The following is a 19,685-nucleotide window of genomic DNA, read 5'->3' as shown; positions in this document are numbered from 1 at the left end:
AATCGATATTAATTTAATTATTCGAATTACATATTCCAATCCTATTTTGTGAAAATTGTTTAACTTTATGCAAATTAATATATTATGTGTTAATTAAACATATATAATATGTGGTATACATGTAGTACATTAATCGTATTTATACCGGAGTTTTTGGAAGTTTCCGCCTAGTTGGAGATGAAGGAGACTTGTCAGCAACTGGTTCGTTTTCTGTAATGAAAAATATAAAAACCGATTTCAAATCATTTAATAAATTAATAAATATAAAGCGAGATAACATTGGTACGTTAAGCAAAGCATTGCGCTGGTATTATCAGTATCTACTTCACTCATTAGAAAAAATAATAAACAGTTTTTTGATTTTGATTTGATTTGATTTGTATATTGTCTTCGACTAAAAATATTACATCGCTCAGACTAGATAACTATAATCTAACTATAAACTAACTATTTTTAATTTGAATGATTCTTTGCTTATACTAAAATCAAAGAGATGATAAACATTGTTGAAAAGCTGGCAGCAAACATCTAGCGGATTATTCTGGCCGTATAGCGTGCAATGTGTTGAGCGCCGTAAAAAATCATTTCTCCGGAAAGACCTTCCCGAAATGTTGAATTCAAGCTTTGCAAGCAGCGCAGGGGAATCTATGTTGTCTGTAAGTGAGTCGAAGATGAAGAGTCGTTGCAGAAAAATTCGCCTTTTTCGCAGCGTAGGAAGATCGATGAGCGCGCAGCGATCTTCGTATGGAAGTAGCAGTAATCGATTTTGCCAGGGCAGCCGACGAAGGGCAAACCTGATGAAACTCTTCTGTACCCGTTCGAGACGATTAATATGGACGATGTGATACGGGGCCCAAATGGTAACTCCGTATTCCAGAACACTGCGTACCAGTACGATGTATAGAGATTTCAGACAGTAAACATCATTGAAATCACGAGTGTTGCGCTTGATGAGTCCAAGTACAGCATAGGATTTAGCTATGACAGACGCAGAAGAAACATGTGCGGTGAACCGTAGTTTACAGTCTAGAGTGATACCTAGATCCTTGACTGATGCGACTCGTTGTACAGGAGCAGAACACATCAGGTATTCGAAAACAATGGGCGATCGAACTCGTGCGAAAGTAATTATGCTGCATTTATGAATGTTCACACTCATGCCGTTTCTGTCACACCAATCCATAACCCATTGAGGTCCATTTGCAATGCATATATCAATATATATATATATATATATATATATATATATATATATATATATATATATATATATATATATATATATATATATATATATATATATATATATATATATATATATATATATATATATATATATATATATATATATATATATATATATATATATATATATTATATATATATATATATATATATATATATATATATATATATATATATATATATATATATATATATATATATATATATATATATATATATATATATATATATATATATATATATATATATATATATATATATATATATATATATATATATATATATATATATATATATATATATATATATATATATATATATATATATATATATATATATATATATATGCACTATACATTTAATACTAGAAGAACGAATAGCATTCCATGAAAAACAGATTATACAAAAAATAAATTGAATAAACTTCAGTCTTTAAACGTGCTTCAAGACGAGTGGAGGTTTCTACCGAAAGCTGAAAAAATTGTTTTAATAAGTTTGTTGAAGAAACCCGGCTAGCGAAAATAATTTTGAGGGTGATACGGCAGATCACGACAATGGCGCAAACCGTGCTCCCAAAGGGTTAGTATACAGAATGGTCAAATGTTTTCGCAAATGCAACTTTGTCCACGATTGAAGTAGCAATTTCTGGTTAAAGTTAGTTCCTTCAATTCGCCAGAACCCGACTCGTTTCGTGAGATTCTTTTGCCGTGAAATTAAAAGTTCCATACTCATTGACTACGAATGTTCTTGGATCTTACTGTGTAATTTTTCCCCGGTAGTTTTTTTAACGCGATTTGTTTAAAATTGGAACGAAATTACAACAATTTTTGACTTTTCCATTAGAATTTAAAAAAAAGCTGTTAATTTAATTCTTGCAAAATCCTCATTTTCTGACAAAAAAAAATTCTTATTGTAGTCATTGGTAACGGTTACTGATTAAAACAAATTATGGAACTCTCGCCACGCAACCAAACGAAGTGTTTTCTCATCTTGCAAAACCACCGTCCGTTGTAACCGTTATTATTTTGCCAGAACAAATCAAACATTATAATACGGCAGGAGCTATATTCAAATGCTGAAGATAGTGTTATCCACCCAAATTTACAGTACATTTTCACAAAAAAATAATGGTTTGGTTCCTTTTCTCGCTCATAAGCGATTCCGTCTTCTACGAACTCTAGCCTTCTACTGCTGATAGGGGCTTTTGAAACTGCGTGGTACCAATCGAATTAATATTATACTGCTCTAAATGAACCGTTTCGGATTAGTTATTCCTTTGATGGTGCTTTTGATCTCATTTGCGATTAAGAAAGTACTGGTTTCACATGATTAACGCATGCTATATTCAATAGAAAAATTGCGCTTCCGAGTGAGCTGAACTATAAACATTGTTTATAATTGTTATAATTGTTTACAATTTTCACATTCGTGAACAGAATAAGGCGATATTTCACCTACTTTGACCAGCAATAAAAAAAAACAAATAGGGTGATGTGCCTATTATGGCAGTAGAGCCTATTGTTACCCTATTTCGTACCCCTTGGTTTCGAACCAAGCATATGAGATAATGACACTATCGATTTGGCTAAAGCAGGTGAGAAAAAATAAGCTCAAGTTATGTTCTTTATTTGTTGTGCACATATGTATTTAGAACTATCCTCTAAATCCAACTTTTAATTAAAACAAAATCACCTTATAGAAATATCTACTAATCCGCCTCACTCACGTAGTGAACCGCAACTGGATGCAACGGCGCTTAGCAAAATAAACACGAGCCAGCATTTACCGCCTCATATCTCGTTATTCCAGCACAAATATACTAAACATTGCACTGATACATACCTTTATTTTAGCTGGAGAATCTTTTTACGATAACTTCACTTTAAAATCACTCGTCAAACACTAGAATAGGCCTAGTGTTATAATAGGATAAAACTAAATACGGGGGTTCCTATTATTGGCATGTTTTGCTGATACACTACCACAATCAAAACCAACTTTTTGTATCCATCATACAGAAAAGAATCACCAGTGCGGCCAAACCAAAACATGAACTTATAAATATAATGTAATGCAATTTCAGGTATAAGTAATCAATTACTTCAAGTTATTCAACTAATTGTTGATTGCAGATATTTTATTTTCATCTGCACATACAATTCGGATCGTGAGAAAGCAATGTGTGATGTGAAACTTGTCATTCCAGTTGCTAACCTTCGAATGGTTTTTTCTGCGTGCGCAATTCTGGGCGCTCTTCTACTAACAGCTGATGAGTTTCATTGATGTGCGTGATGTTTACGTTTGTTTTGATCGGCTGAAAAAAGCAGAATGATTCGTTTTACAAATCACACGTTGGCGTCCATGATCTGGATAGCTAGTTAGAATCGACGCAAATGGAATATGAGGCATTGCGTTTCAACTAAATTGTTTTTCGATGAGGTGGAAATTGGCACACCCATGAGGCGATAATTGGATCGTTGAGGTGGGAATAGATGCACAGAATGGAACATTTATTTTCATTTATGCTGAAAATTGAGGCAATTCTGCTAAATAAGCATTATATAGATGTTTAAGAAACAGTACACTGATACTTTATGCTGAGAAAGGTTATAGATAATATGGCTTCTTTTAAAGTTGTACAAAAAATAGTGCGACCCTCTCCCTAATGGTGCCAAAATAGGCTCATCACCCTATACGATGTAACATTGTTTGCTCTCCAACTTTTCTCGTCAAGGCAGCATTGGGTCTCATTTTTTCGCAGTATAATGTGAGATGATATTTTCGCGCGTAATGTAAAAATGCCGAATAACTAATGGTTTCGCAAAAATTTACAAAAATGAGTAGATAAAGATCCTTAGAATGAAAATACTGCAATAATGTTGGGAAATAAATTCTATAAGGTAAAATATTAATGGTTTTTCTTGAAATTAATTTACCACGAGGTTCGAAGCTGCGAATATATTGCATTGTCAGCAAATTATCGTAATTTCTTGAAAGGTGAAAAGTTGGGTCCGTGCCTACTAAGGATGAAAAAGCTGTGAGATAAACTGCTTGTCGTGAGAATGAGCGAATATTTAACTTCTGATAAACAAGAATGCACCAGCAAATAAGATGGGCAGGTATATTCGATCCCCCCGGGTGAGACAATTTGTAAATGTTGATATATACACATAAGACCATAATTTGAACAGCTCGCTATATAAAGACTATAACGACCAACATTTTACATGCCTCGAGCGGCTAATAAGTTGATACTGATATGCAGAATTGGTTTCGGTGATAACGAAGGCGATACCTTAACACTTGAATGTGTTCATTTCATAGACATGAAAGTAAGTAAACTTTAGACAATATGATTCTATGTATTATTATAAAAAAATCGTGAGCTCTGAGTGGCACGATCTCAAAAAAATGGTAGATGGAAAATAAAGACAGTTTACCTCGTTTTATTATAGAAACTCGAAGAAATCTACAAGCAAGAATATGATTCGCCTGGCAAAGGCCTTACAGTCGGAAAAGAAACGTAGTGCATTGCTATCAATCAACGATTAAAATCATATTAAAAAAGTACGGGCCAGCAAAAAGCAGTTGGAAAAATCGATGAGCATGTCCGAAGAAAGTCTCGGCTTTATAGGAAAACACTCGACAATGCGCGAAGAGCATCGTACCAATGACAACGAATCGTTGCTGTTAACATCCATGAGCAACTTCTCATTTGCATCGCTTAATATCCCCGAGTGCAAGCCATTAGACGGCGAGGAAGACATTGACAAAAAAACGTATGAACAATTGTATTTGTATTTGAATTTGAATTTGAATTTGTCTTTGTATTTGCATTTCCATTTGCATTTGCATTTGAATTTGCATTTGCATTTGCAATTGCATTTGCAATTGCATTTGCATTTGCATTTGCATTTGCTTTTGCATTTGCATTTGCATTTGCATTTGCATTTGCATTTGCAGTTGCATTTGCAGTTGCATTTGCAGTTGCATTTGCAGTTGCATTTGCAGTTGCATTTGCAGTTGCATTTGCAGTTGCATTTGCAGTTGCATTTGCAGTTGCATTTGCAGTTGCATTTGCAGTTGCATTTGCAGTTGCATTTGCAGTTGCATTTGCAGTTGCATTTGCAGTTGCATTTGCAGTTGCATTTGCAGTTGCATTTGCAGTTGCATTTGCAGTTGCATTTGCAGTTGCATTTGCAGTTGCATTTGCAGTTGCATTTGCAGTTGCATTTGCAGTTGCATTTGCAGTTGCATTTGCAGTTGCATTTGCAGTTGCATTTGCAGTTGCATTTGCAGTTGCATTTGCAGTTGCATTTGCAGTTGCATTTGCAGTTGCATTTGCAGTTGCATTTGCAGTTGCATTTGCAGTTGCATTTGCAGTTGCATTTGCAGTTGCATTTGCAGTTGCATTTGCAGTTGCATTTGCAGTTGCATTTGCAGTTGCATTTGCAGTTGCATTTGCAGTTGCATTTGCAGTTGCATTTGCAGTTGCATTTGCAGTTGCATTTGCAGTTGCATTTGCAGTTGCATTTGCAGTTGCATTTGCAGTTGCATTTGCAGTTGCATTTGCAGTTGCATTTGCAGTTGCATTTGCAGTTGCATTTGCAGTTGCATTTGCAGTTGCATTTGCAGTTGCATTTGCAGTTGCATTTGCAGTTGCATTTGCAGTTGCATTTGCAGTTGCATTTGCAGTTGCATTTGCAGTTGCATTTGCAGTTGCATTTGCAGTTGCATTTGCAGTTGCATTTGCAGTTGCATTTGCAGTTGCATTTGCAGTTGCATTTGCAGTTGCATTTGCAGTTGCATTTGCAGTTGCATTTGCAGTTGCATTTGCAGTTGCATTTGCAGTTGCATTTGCAGTTGCATTTGCAGTTGCATTTGCAGTTGCATTTGCAGTTGCATTTGCAGTTGCATTTGCAGTTGCATTTGCAGTTGCATTTGCAGTTGCATTTGCAGTTGCATTTGCAGTTGCATTTGCAGTTGCATTTGCAGTTGCATTTGCAGTTGCATTTGCAGTTGCATTTGCAGTTGCATTTGCAGTTGCATTTGCAGTTGCATTTGCAGTTGCATTTGCAGTTGCATTTGCAGTTGCATTTGCAGTTGCATTTGCAGTTGCATTTGCAGTTGCATTTGCAGTTGCATTTGCAGTTGCATTTGCAGTTGCATTTGCAGTTGCATTTGCAGTTGCATTTGCAGTTGCATTTGCAGTTGCATTTGCAGTTGCATTTGCAGTTGCATTTGCAGTTGCATTTGCATTTGCTTTTGCATTTGCATTTGCATTTGCATTTGCATTTGCATTTGCATTTGCAGTTGCATTTGCAGTTGCATTTGCAGTTGCATTTGCAGTTGCATTTGCAGTTGCATTTGCAGTTGCATTTGCAGTTGCATTTGCAGTTGCATTTGCAGTTGCATTTGCAGTTGCTTTTGCAGTTGCATTTGCAGTTGCATTTGCAGTTGCATTTGCAGTTGCATTTGCAGTTGCATTTGCAGTTGCATTTGCAGTTGCATTTGCAGTTGAATTTGCAGTTGCATTTGCAGTTGCATTTGCAGTTGCATTTGCAGTTGCATTTGCAGTTGCATTTGCAGTTGCATTTGCAGTTGCATTTGCAGTTGCATTTGCAGTTGCATTTGCAGTTGCATTTGCAGTTGCATTTGCAGTTGCATTTGCAGTTGCATTTGCAGTTGCATTTGCAGTTGCATTTGCAGTTGCATTTGCAGTTGCATTTGCAGTTGCATTTGCAGTTGCATTTGCAGTTGCATTTGCAGTTGCATTTGCAGTTGCATTTGCAGTTGCATTTGCAGTTGCATTTGCAGTTGCATTTGCAGTTGCATTTGCAGTTGCATTTGCAGTTGCATTTGCAGTTGCATTTGCAGTTGCATTTGCAGTTGCATTTGCAGTTGCATTTGCAGTTGCATTTGCAGTTGCATTTGCAGTTGCATTTGCAGTTGCATTTGCAGTTGCATTTGCAGTTGCATTTGCAGTTGCATTTGCAGTTGCATTTGCAGTTGCATTTGCAGTTGCATTTGCAGTTGCATTTGCAGTTGCATTTGCAGTTGCATTTGCAGTTGCATTTGCAGTTGCATTTGCAGTTGCATTTGCAGTTGCATTTGCAGTTGCATTTGCAGTTGCATTTGCAGTTGCATTTGCAGTTGCATTTGCAGTTGCATTTGCAGTTGCATTTGCAGTTGCATTTGCAGTTGCATTTGCAGTTGCATTTGCAGTTGCATTTGCAGTTGCATTTGCAGTTGCATTTGCAGTTGCATTTGCAGTTGCATTTGCAGTTGCATTTGCAGTTGCATTTGCAGTTGCATTTGCAGTTGCATTTGCAGTTGCATTTGCAGTTGCATTTGCAGTTGCATTTGCAGTTGCATTTGCAGTTGCATTTGCAGTTGCATTTGCAGTTGCATTTGCAGTTGCATTTGCAGTTGCATTTGCAGTTGCATTTGCAGTTGCATTTGCAGTTGCATTTGCAGTTGCATTTGCAGTTGCATTTGCAGTTGCATTTGCAGTTGCATTTGCAGTTGCATTTGCAGTTGCATTTGCAGTTGCATTTGCAGTTGCATTTGCAGTTGCATTTGCAGTTGCATTTGCAGTTGCATTTGCAGTTGCATTTGCAGTTGCTTTTGCAGTTGCATTTGCAGTTGCATTTGCAGTTGCATTTGCAGTTGCATTTGCAGTTGCATTTGCAGTTGCATTTGCAGTTGCATTTGCAGTTGCATTTGCAGTTGCATTTGCAGTTGAATTTGCAGTTGCATTTGCAGTTGCATTTGCAGTTGCATTTGCAGTTGCATTTGCAGTTGCATTTGCAGTTGCATTTGCAGTTGCATTTGCAGTTGCATTTGCAGTTGCATTTGCAGTTGCATTTGCAGTTGCATTTGCAGTTGCATTTGCAGTTGCATTTGCAGTTGCATTTGCAGTTGCATTTGCAGTTGCATTTGCAGTTGCATTTGCAGTTGCATTTGCAGTTGCATTTGCAGTTGCATTTGCAGTTGCATTTGCAGTTGCATTTGCAGTTGCATTTGCAGTTGCATTTGCAGTTGCATTTGCAGTTGCATTTGCAGTTGCATTTGCAGTTGCATTTGCAGTTGCATTTGCAGTTGCATTTGCAGTTGCATTTGCAGTTGCATTTGCAGTTGCATTTGCAGTTGCATTTGCAGTTGCATTTGCAGTTGCATTTGCAGTTGCATTTGCAGTTGCATTTGCAGTTGCATTTGCAGTTGCATTTGCAGTTGCATTTGCAGTTGCATTTGCAGTTGCATTTGCAGTTGCATTTGCAGTTGCATTTGCAGTTGCATTTGCAGTTGCATTTGCAGTTGCATTTGCAGTTGCATTTGCAGTTGCATTTGCAGTTGCATTTGCAGTTGCATTTGCAGTTGCATTTGCAGTTGCATTTGCAGTTGCATTTGCAGTTGCATTTGCAGTTGCATTTGCAGTTGCATTTGCAGTTGCATTTGCAGTTGCATTTGCAGTTGCATTTGCAGTTGCATTTGCAGTTGCATTTGCAGTTGCATTTGCAGTTGCATTTGCAGTTGCATTTGCAGTTGCATTTGCAGTTGCATTTGCAGTTGCATTTGCAGTTGCATTTGCAGTTGCATTTGCAGTTGCATTTGCAGTTGCATTTGCAGTTGCATTTGCAGTTGCATTTGCAGTTGCATTTGCAGTTGCATTTGCAGTTGCATTTGCAGTTGCATTTGCAGTTGCATTTGCAGTTGCATTTGCAGTTGCATTTGCAGTTGCATTTGCAGTTGCATTTGCAGTTGCATTTGCAGTTGCATTTGCAGTTGCATTTGCAGTTGCATTTGCAGTTGCATTTGCAGTTGCATTTGCAGTTGCATTTGCAGTTGCATTTGCAGTTGCATTTGCAGTTGCATTTGCAGTTGCATTTGCAGTTGCATTTGCAGTTGCATTTGCAGTTGCATTTGCAGTTGCATTTGCAGTTGCATTTGCAGTTGCATTTGCAGTTGCATTTGCAGTTGCATTTGCAGTTGCATTTGCAGTTGCATTTGCAGTTGCATTTGCAGTTGCATTTGCAGTTGCATTTGCAGTTGCATTTGCAGTTGCATTTGCAGTTGCATTTGCAGTTGCATTTGCAGTTGCATTTGCAGTTGCATTTGCAGTTGCATTTGCAGTTGCATTTGCAGTTGCATTTGCAGTTGCATTTGCAGTTGCATTTGCAGTTGCATTTGCAGTTGCATTTGCAGTTGCATTTGCAGTTGCATTTGCAGTTGCATTTGCAGTTGCATTTGCAGTTGCATTTGCAGTTGCATTTGCAGTTGCATTTGCAGTTGCATTTGCAGTTGCATTTGCAGTTGCATTTGCAGTTGCATTTGCAGTTGCATTTGCAGTTGCATTTGCAGTTGCATTTGCAGTTGCATTTGCAGTTGCATTTGCAGTTGCATTTGCAGTTGCATTTGCAGTTGCATTTGCAGTTGCATTTGCAGTTGCATTTGCAGTTGCATTTGCAGTTGCATTTGCAGTTGCATTTGCAGTTGCATTTGCAGTTGCATTTGCAGTTGCATTTGCAGTTGCATTTGCAGTTGCATTTGCAGTTGCATTTGCAGTTGCATTTGCAGTTGCATTTGCAGTTGCATTTGCAGTTGCATTTGCAGTTGCATTTGCAGTTGCATTTGCAGTTGCATTTGCAGTTGCATTTGCAGTTGCATTTGCAGTTGCATTTGCAGTTGCATTTGCAGTTGCATTTGCAGTTGCATTTGCAGTTGCATTTGCAGTTGCATTTGCAGTTGCATTTGCAGTTGCATTTGCAGTTGCATTTGCAGTTGCATTTGCAGTTGCATTTGCAGTTGCATTTGCAGTTGCATTTGCAGTTGCATTTGCAGTTGCATTTGCAGTTGCATTTGCAGTTGCATTTGCAGTTGCATTTGCAGTTGCATTTGCAGTTGCATTTGCAGTTGCATTTGCAGTTGCATTTGCAGTTGCATTTGCAGTTGCATTTGCAGTTGCATTTGCAGTTGCATTTGCAGTTGCATTTGCAGTTGCATTTGCAGTTGCATTTGCAGTTGCATTTGCAGTTGCATTTGCAGTTGCATTTGCAGTTGCATTTGCAGTTGCATTTGCAGTTGCATTTGCAGTTGCATTTGCAGTTGCATTTGCAGTTGCATTTGCAGTTGCATTTGCAGTTGCATTTGCAGTTGCATTTGCAGTTGCATTTGCAGTTGCATTTGCAGTTGCATTTGCAGTTGCATTTGCAGTTGCATTTGCAGTTGCATTTGCAGTTGCATTTGCAGTTGCATTTGCAGTTGCATTTGCAGTTGCATTTGCAGTTGCATTTGCAGTTGCATTTGCAGTTGCATTTGCAGTTGCATTTGCAGTTGCATTTGCAGTTGCATTTGCAGTTGCATTTGCAGTTGCATTTGCAGTTGCATTTGCAGTTGCATTTGCAGTTGCATTTGCAGTTGCATTTGCAGTTGCATTTGCAGTTGCATTTGCAGTTGCATTTGCAGTTGCATTTGCAGTTGCATTTGCAGTTGCATTTGCAGTTGCATTTGCAGTTGCATTTGCAGTTGCATTTGCAGTTGCATTTGCAGTTGCATTTGCAGTTGCATTTGCAGTTGCATTTGCAGTTGCATTTGCAGTTGCATTTGCAGTTGCATTTGCAGTTGCATTTGCAGTTGCATTTGCAGTTGCATTTGCAGTTGCATTTGCAGTTGCATTTGCAGTTGCATTTGCAGTTGCATTTGCAGTTGCATTTGCAGTTGCATTTGCAGTTGCATTTGCAGTTGCATTTGCAGTTGCATTTGCAGTTGCATTTGCAGTTGCATTTGCAGTTGCATTTGCAGTTGCATTTGCAGTTGCATTTGCAGTTGCATTTGCAGTTGCATTTGCAGTTGCATTTGCAGTTGCATTTGCAGTTGCATTTGCAGTTGCATTTGCAGTTGCATTTGCAGTTGCATTCGCAGTTGCATTTGCAGTTGCATTTGCAGTTGCATTTGCAGTTGCATTTGCAGTTGCATTTGCAGTTGCATTTGCAGTTGCATTTGCAGTTGCATTTGCAGTTGCATTTGCAGTTGCATTTGCAGTTGCATTTGCATTTGCATTTGCATTTGCATTTGCATTTGCATTTACATTTGCATTTGCATTTGCATTTGCATTTACATTTGCATTTGCATTTGCATTTGATTTGCATTTACATTTGCATTTGCATTTGTATTTGTATAAAAAAAAGTCCAACTGACAATTTGTCTAAATGAACTATACTAAACTAAGGTAAACTAAACATAATTAAAATAGTGACAGTACACGACGACGAAACAGCGAAGAGTTCATGAGGAACCCGAGCAAATACTTATGGGTTCAAACACCACATAGCCCCTTGAAAAGACTTTAAACATGGTCCGTGCCAAAATTCACAACCATCAAGACACCATAAAATGGTCTCAATAACCCATGAATACACCAACATTTGGTATTTTATATGGGATCTACCGGACCATGGTGATGGTGTTTTCATGGGTTGAACCCATTTCAAACACCCATGTCAAACCCCAAGAGCATGGGGGTATTATGGGCTTTTCGTTTGCTCGGGAAGTCAAAAATTTCAGCAAACTCGTTGAAGCGACGACTCATTGCTAAAATTGGACTATTGGTAGCGTAGTTCGTGCTGCGCATTTCAGAATGCAGCAGGGCTCGAGGGCGAAGAGAACGGGTAGGCGCGTAGAGGTTGATTTGCGCTAGTAGCTCCGGATCATCATATTCAGCCAGCAGAATCTTAGACACGAAGGTAGCTTGCGCTGCATGTCTCCGGTGTGTTAAAGTGTTAAGTCCTAAAAGACGACAATGGTCCTCGTACGGTGCTGGTTTAATGGATCGTTCCACGGCAATTCACGTTACGCATATCGTATGAATTTACGCTGGACTGCTTCGATCCTAAGGCTCCACGTAGCTTGATACGGGCACAAACGACGTTTGCAAATTCCAACTGCGGGCGCACCAATGAGCAATAAAGAGCCTTGAAGCATAGAGGATCCCGAAATTCGTTGGATATTTTGAAAATAAATCCCAGCAAACGATGGGCTCTGTCGATGGTCGCTGAGACGTGATGAGTATACGTTAGCTTATCATCAAGAATGACTTCTAGATCCTTCACGTGGTCAACGCGTTGTAGTAGAGTTCCTGCGATGTTATAGTTGAAGGTAACCATATTTCTCGTTCGATAATAGCTGATGACAAAACATTTTGCAACGCTAAGGACCATCATGTTTCTTACACACCAGCTATAAAAGGTGTCAATAAGATGCTGTATCTCACGGCAATCGGTTTCATTCCGTATAACAAGAAAAAAAATTAAGTCGTCGGCAAAAAACAGCTTTCCTCCACGGCTTAGAACGAAAACCGCATCGTTCACGAACAGTGAAAAAAGTAGTGGACCTAGCGTACTACCTTGAGGAACTCCGGAAGTGTTGAAAAAGGATTCTGAAACAATATCGCCAATTTGAACAACGATTTCACGGTGCACAAGGTAGGATCGAAGCCAATGGCAGAATCTAGTAGAACACCCTAGCTTATCAAGCTTTGTTATCAGTATCTCATGATTAACTCTATCAAAAGCTGCCTTTAGATCAGTGTAAATAGTATCCACCTGCAATTTCTTAGACATTTGTTCCGTGCAAAATGACGTAAAGCAGACGAGATTCGTCTCGACGTCCTGGGGAAAATCCGTGCTGAGATGTACTAATGTAGTGTCGACAAGCAGAAAATACGCCTCGTTGATAATTGATTCAAACACTTTAGATTCGACTCCTAGCGCAGTGATTCCGCGATAGTTCGCTATGTTGCGTTTGTCACCTTTCTTGAATACCGGGAACATAACTGAGCATTTCCAATCCTCAGGAAACGTTTGCTGCTGAAGCGATAGGTTAAAAATATATGCAAGTTGTGTTACAAGTAAGTCCGAACATTTTTTCAATATAGTTGAAGGTATAGCACTGAGGCCGGGTGCATAAGATGACTTGGTTTTCCGGATTGCAGATATAAGCATTTGTTTAGAGACAGTAAACACATCCAAATCAACAGCACAAGCAGGAACGTCGCGAGAGGCATTTTCGAGTTCGATTGCGGTTGGCGAGTCAGTTGAAAAAACACTCGAGAAGAATCTGGCAAACAGCGTACATTTCGCCACAGTTGTCGTAGCTTCTTCGCCGTCGTAAAGCATCCTTGATGGAAGTCCAGTTTCTTTTCGCTTCGTGTTGACAAATGACCAAAAGCCCTTCGGGTTTCGGCGTAGATTATTTTGGATGCGGTTTACGTAGCGTTTGTACAGAAGCTTGTTGTAACAACGATACTCATTACTGGCTAAAGTGAACATGCGCTTAGAAAGAGGACATCGTCGATTTGTGTACGCACGTAGGGTTTTGCTCGAGTACGTTTCAGCTTTCGAAGAGTGCTGTTTGACCAGGGCGGCTTGCTAGGAGGCTGACATTTAGGCACTGAGGTCTCAATACAGTTCAGTCGCTGATGGCAACTGCAGCATTAACACTCACTTGGGCATGCAGTACACTCCAATCAATTTGCGACAGAGAACTGCGCAGCTTTACAAAATCAGTTTTGCGAAAGTTGAGACGGTCGACAGAAAGAGTTTCTACATACTGAGCTGATCGAATAGTGCCAATTGAGATTTCAAGCGCGGGATGAAAGTTGTCAAGTCACGCTGGATGCTTCATTGACGGAACATACAGGTATAATAGTTTCACTAACAAAGACGAGATCCAGAAAGCGTTACTGGTGGTTAGGAATCATGCTTACTTGACTTATCCCGTTGAAAGTAAATCCGTCCAGTAGCAAACGACTGGCGATGTTGGTTGTCGAAGCAGTCGGGTCTGGGTAAGCGTATCCGTGTCGTGACGGCACCCATATGAGCCCTGGCCGATTGAAATCACCAAGGACAATCATCACGCCATCCGCGCTTGTGAAGAAGCGTTATTCACAGCATCCATGTGAAGTTGCATGATATTGCAGTCGAGTCGCTTTTCAGGAGGAATATAGACAGCACCAATATAAAAGTTCCTCGATGGAGTTGTAATTCTAACCCAAACAGCCTCAACACTGGTTAAACTACCTACATCAATCTCACATGAGGCAAATGAGGTGGAAACAGCAATCAAAACTCCTCCTCCACGTCCGCGAATACTATTTCGGTCCGCACGGTATACGGTGTAAGCGTCGCCGAAAACCTGCACTGATGTTATATGCGCATCGAGCCATGTTTCGGTGAAGACGCAAACATCGTAGTCACCGTCCACAGCAGCTAAATACACGTCATCAATTTTCGTCTTAAGCCCTCTCGCGTTCTGATAGTAAATCCGCAAACCATCAGTGTCATGTGAGAGGTGTCGTGCTGCATTCCAAGTTTCAGGACTGCGGGCTCGATGATCACTATCACCGCAAATAGCGCGGGGAGAGCAGTATGTACTGTTCTCAGGAAGGGGAACAAGCTGCGATACGGAGGGAATGATTGCGTCATAACTGTTGTGTCCAGCGGCTGACTGCAATGGGAGGCATACTGAGCGGACAGATGCGATCGAAATTATCATTTTGACATTGAAGGTTCGCTGGAGCGGTAGAGTCGATTGAGTTGTGTTCATCAGCAGACTGTAAGTGAAATTTACATTGAGGGTGTGCAGCATCTTGAAGTGCTTCGGAAGGACATATACCCTTCTTGGCTTTACCTGACACAGAAGAAGTTGCCGATTCGTCAGGTAGTCCGATGTCGCTCACCGAGGAATATGAAGTTAGACAGACGAGTTTATCCGGGATAGCTTGGCGCTACTGTCCACCACCAGATGGATTCTTCTCCGCAGCAATCCTGATGATAGGCCGTTGAATTTTTGAATTGGTCACAAATTCACGAAAGTAGATGTTCTCCGGCCAAGAGAATTGTCGTCGGGTATTGCATTGTCGCAACAACGCAAAGCCATTCTGCGGAAATTATCGTTGGAAAATGGAAAAATCTATTAGAAGCTTCCGTGCAGTTGGTTGGTGTTACAGACGAGTACACTAAAATGAGTATTTTTAAAATCAAGGCAGATACGAAGTTATTAGATATTCTCGATGGTAGGGTAAAAGGGTATAATACGCCCCACCGGGGCAAAATGCCCCTCTTCAATTTCCACGATTCCTGAATTATCTAAAAAGTCAAAATGACTGATAACAGTATCGTTTCATGAAATCAATGTACTAAGTTAGATTGGTGTTTTTAATGTGTTGCAAAACAACAATATACACAAAAGTTTGAAAAGAGCTACTTTGACGTAAGCTTCCACTTTTTACAATAGCATTAAAACCAATTAGAAACAGTCGGATTTGATAGAATTATTTCAATTATCTTACTAGAATCTTATAGTTACTATCTTAGTTTTTAGCTTGGCTTAAAACTATGTGTGCGTGTAGAATTATTGATACATTCACAACAGCTCATCACCGGCTAAAACGCCCCACCCATTGCTGTGGGGCATACTCACCGATTGTTGTGGGGCATACCATCCTCTTGTTGCGGGGCATATTACACTTTAATCAGGGGCATTTTACCCTGGGTGAAAGAAAAAGCTTGAATTTAGGCATCTTTGATAAATGTTTTATAATACTTGTATCAGATTGTTTTTAATAAAAAAAAATGAAACAGGGACTAATTCCTAACTAATATAACAATAAATTGGAGTAGTTAGTGCGGAGATCATAGTGTCGAATGGTGAAATATAGCTATTTTTGCTTAAGGGGAGCGTATTAGACCTGTTTACCCTACCGCTTCTACGTCGGACTCACCGAATGCAGAAACTGCCCCATACTCGAACGCGATGAGTCGCCTGCGTGATTTTTTTCGGGTCTCGTGTAGGGTGTGGTACCGGTAATACCGGTACCGAAAATCCCGGGAATACCTACCCATTTTTGATACCGTAATACCGGTACTGAACAAAAGCCAGTACCGGTATTTTCGACACTATACATTTTTTTATGTCAAATATGTTAACTCTGCAGGGGGATCTGGTTCAAAATATCGGTCTGCAAGATAACGTTTAATTATATTAATTTGCCTTCTAGATAAATCGTTGAGATAACACCTTTGTGTGGGAATGCGGTGGGGCCATCATCATAATAATTCTAAAAGTTAAAGTTTTATTATCGACATTCTGATTGGTTTCCATTATTCACTGGGTGGCGCGTAATAAGACTATGGTCTAAGTCATGTCTGTATTTGGTTTGCTCTTAAACCTTTATTCAGGGCCGCAGAGAGAAAATACGGGCCCGGGGAGTCCAATGTACGGGCCCCACCACTGTCTATTGCCTGAGTACAAAAAAGTCAATGTTTGAAATCCATTGGAGTTCACTGATATTATGTATAGTACACTGAAATTTTATGTTTATGTACCAGTTTTTTGATCCAGTTGTTTGTAGTGCCAATGAGGAAAAAAAGTAGATTTTTTGAAGTAGAATGCTTCTAACGTTTCAATATAGGAGTCCCGTTTCAAAATTTTCTGCCAGAATTTTACTCGATTTTTTAAACGTGAATATCTGCCTTTGTACTGAATGAAAAAATAAGATTATTCCGCTATCTGATTGGAAATATGTACAACAATTTTGTATCCAATTCCGTAGTATGTACAATTACTAAAAATAGCGGAAATAATGGAGTTTATGAAAGTAGTAATTATCTGATCCATGATTGGTTGGTTCAATTCGCTCAAAAAGCAAGCGTTGCTGGGACTGCCTCTTTTTCATCGAAGGAAACTGCGACGCGTATAAAAAGAGAACACGAGAAAAATTCGTTAGTTTGTGTTCTGACGTTGTAAGCGTAGCAGCTGCTGCGTTTCATGCCAGCTCACACTTTTCGATAGTAGGTAATAGATACCATGACTGCCGCCAGGCGCCGGTGATTCTAATCATGAAATGACGTGACAATTTTTGTATTTCAATATCACACTATTGAAAAACAAGCAAAAATGAACAGATCTCGAAAACGTGAAAACTCCCATACATCATTCAATCTATCGGCCGAGCCGATAATAGGGAGCAAGTTAGTGATTCAAACGAACACGAAAAGTTATAAATAAATGTGCCGCGTGCCTGTTTGAATCAGTTGTTGCTCTTTTGCCAGGCAAGTAATATCGTGCCTATAGCGTCTCGTACGACAGATTTGAGGACCCAGCACACTACGCTCTTATGAATGACGCCATCATCGACTTTTTAAAGAACATCGTTCCTCGAGCGACTTCATTCTCCCGTCAAACGTCGGGCCGTAAAGAACAGCAGTAGCAGTCATGCATGTTGACAATGCGCTGCGATGAGTGCTGCATTTGATCACTGATACCGCTGCACTATGGTCCCAAAGCTGTATTTAGGAAGACAAAACTGTTTGCGCCAAAACCGTTGGTTTTAGATATATACTATCTTCGGCAAACTTTGTTATTACTTCCTTGCCGATTTTTTTATATTAGTTGAATTAGGGTGGTCGTTGCGATTAGGGTGTTCTTAGATATGTAAAATTCAGCTACATAGTGTTCTACAAAGTTATAAATCAATCAAATTGAAGCAACTTTTCTGAAGAAACTATGTGGCTATCTCTAATGGTTCATGTGCTATGATTTTTGCAATATTTAAGGTGGGGTGGCTCTTTAAAAATTGGTTTTCTATTGATATCTTTTTATGTGTTAATTTCTTGCTAATACTTTGTTTAAGAGGTTTTTAGAACTTTTGTAAATACATATTTTTGCCGAAGCAATGAAGTTTCTATTCTTTTGTTTGCATAGTTACAGGCGATTTTCAAAACAAAAATGGTTTTTCCAACATTGCAAATGAATTTTCAATCTTTTAATTTCATTTGAAAGATCGGAACTTTCGTAGTTTTTGGTGAAAAAACTGCGGGAGCGTTATTTCTGTAAAATAAATAATTATTTTTTGAAAATGGTGTATTTTTCAACAAAAATCGTTCATAACTTTTCAAATAGACGAGATAATAACTTTGTTACTTCAGCAAAAATATTCGCCATACAAAGTTCTAAAAGTGCTGCAAACAAACTATTTACGATAAATCATTGTATGAAGTGACAAATGAGAAATAGTGATTTTAAGGGGTCACGTTTTCAACGTTCAATCTCTTATGGTAAAATCAACTGAGAAAGAGTCAATGTGTGTTATAATGAAAATCTATTGAATATGTGACACTAAAACCAACGGTTTTGGCGCAAACAGTTTTGTCTTCCTAAATACAGCTTTGGGACCATAGTGCGCTGGGGTGAATCGATGTAAATAGCGCGCGGCTGGAAGAGTTGGTAAACCTCAGTTGAAGCTGGCTAATTGTTCCATTCTGCATGTTATTATTGTTAAATTAAAAGCCCTTGTAAGGGCTATAACAATAACAAACAATAAAGAACGAATTTGAATATTTCCAATCATTGACTGCGATAATCCAATTGCGCAGTTTATATTCGTTATTTGTTGCTTGCGCGTATATTGACAATCTGAAATTTGCAACAATCTGTTATTTGTTTAAATTTATCCTTCCGAAACAATACAAAAATGTGCAGCTACTTAAAGTACATTTTCAGGTTGAAATTAGCGAAAACCTGTGATTTATTAAAAATAGTCTTTCGAAAACATAAACAAAAATTCTGCAATGTTTCAGAAAATTGGAGGATGTGGTAAAACTGCTAGCTAGCGAAAGCCGTACCAAAAAGAATCCGCAAATATTTTTTCGCTATTCTGCATGAAGGCCTCCCTCATTCCCTCATCAGTGCGAAAGTGATAAAAGTCGATGTCACGTTTCAAGCTATCAGTATTTCATATTAGATGCTGAAGAGAAAGGTTGTTTCTTTTCATTTCGAAATATTTATCTGATGTAAGTAACGTGCGGCTGGAAGAGACGGCAAACCTTTTTTGCAGCTAATTGTTCCATTCTGCATGTTATTTTTGATAAACCAAAAGCCCTTAGTTAGTTTAGTATTTTTCGTTCCATAGCACGCGTGTTTGTGTATCCCACAAATAGTCCTTTTCAGGATTCCACCAATGGTCCCTTTCAGGACCCCACATACAAAACAGTTAATTTGAATAATTCCCTTAAAATCGTTCTTTTTAGGACCCCAAATAAAGAACATTTCAGAGTTTATGTTAATTAAACCACCGAATATATAAAGATACATATATTAAACTTTCTTCGTTTACGAATAATTTGATTTATGACCAGTTATTTTTCTACCGTGCTTGTAAACACTTGATTTGATAGCAGGTATTTAAAGATAGATGTAAGGTTTTGTTTATGAGCATCATTAATTTATGTTCCCATTTCATGGATTTGAATAAAACTTTTTTTAAACTTGAATTTATCACACTATAGGTTATCGATTTTAATTTATAAAATTCAACAATTATCTCTAGTGAAGAATAGCATGCCTGTGTGTAGTTCTGAAACAGTCGATGGCATTAACGGGTT

The 19,685-nt window shown here is 38.7% G+C and overlaps 1 protein-coding gene across 1 annotated transcript in view; it reads right to left on the bottom strand.

The window, feature by feature from the left end:
- LOC131678626 (regulating synaptic membrane exocytosis protein 2) overlaps positions 1-19,685 on the bottom strand; it is a 978,270-nt gene that overhangs the window by 680,879 nt on the left and 277,706 nt on the right. The window contains exon 6 of the mRNA XM_058958857.1: positions 146-210. Within this exon, the coding sequence (XP_058814840.1) occupies positions 146-210 (65 nt within the window). The remainder of the gene's footprint in view (positions 1-145; positions 211-19,685) is intronic.

This window comes from Topomyia yanbarensis, chromosome 2 (genome assembly GCF_030247195.1).
Source record: "Topomyia yanbarensis strain Yona2022 chromosome 2, ASM3024719v1, whole genome shotgun sequence".
Lineage (NCBI taxonomy): Eukaryota > Metazoa > Arthropoda > Insecta > Diptera > Culicidae > Topomyia > Topomyia yanbarensis.
This window is presented reverse-complemented; position numbering and strand designations above follow the sequence as displayed.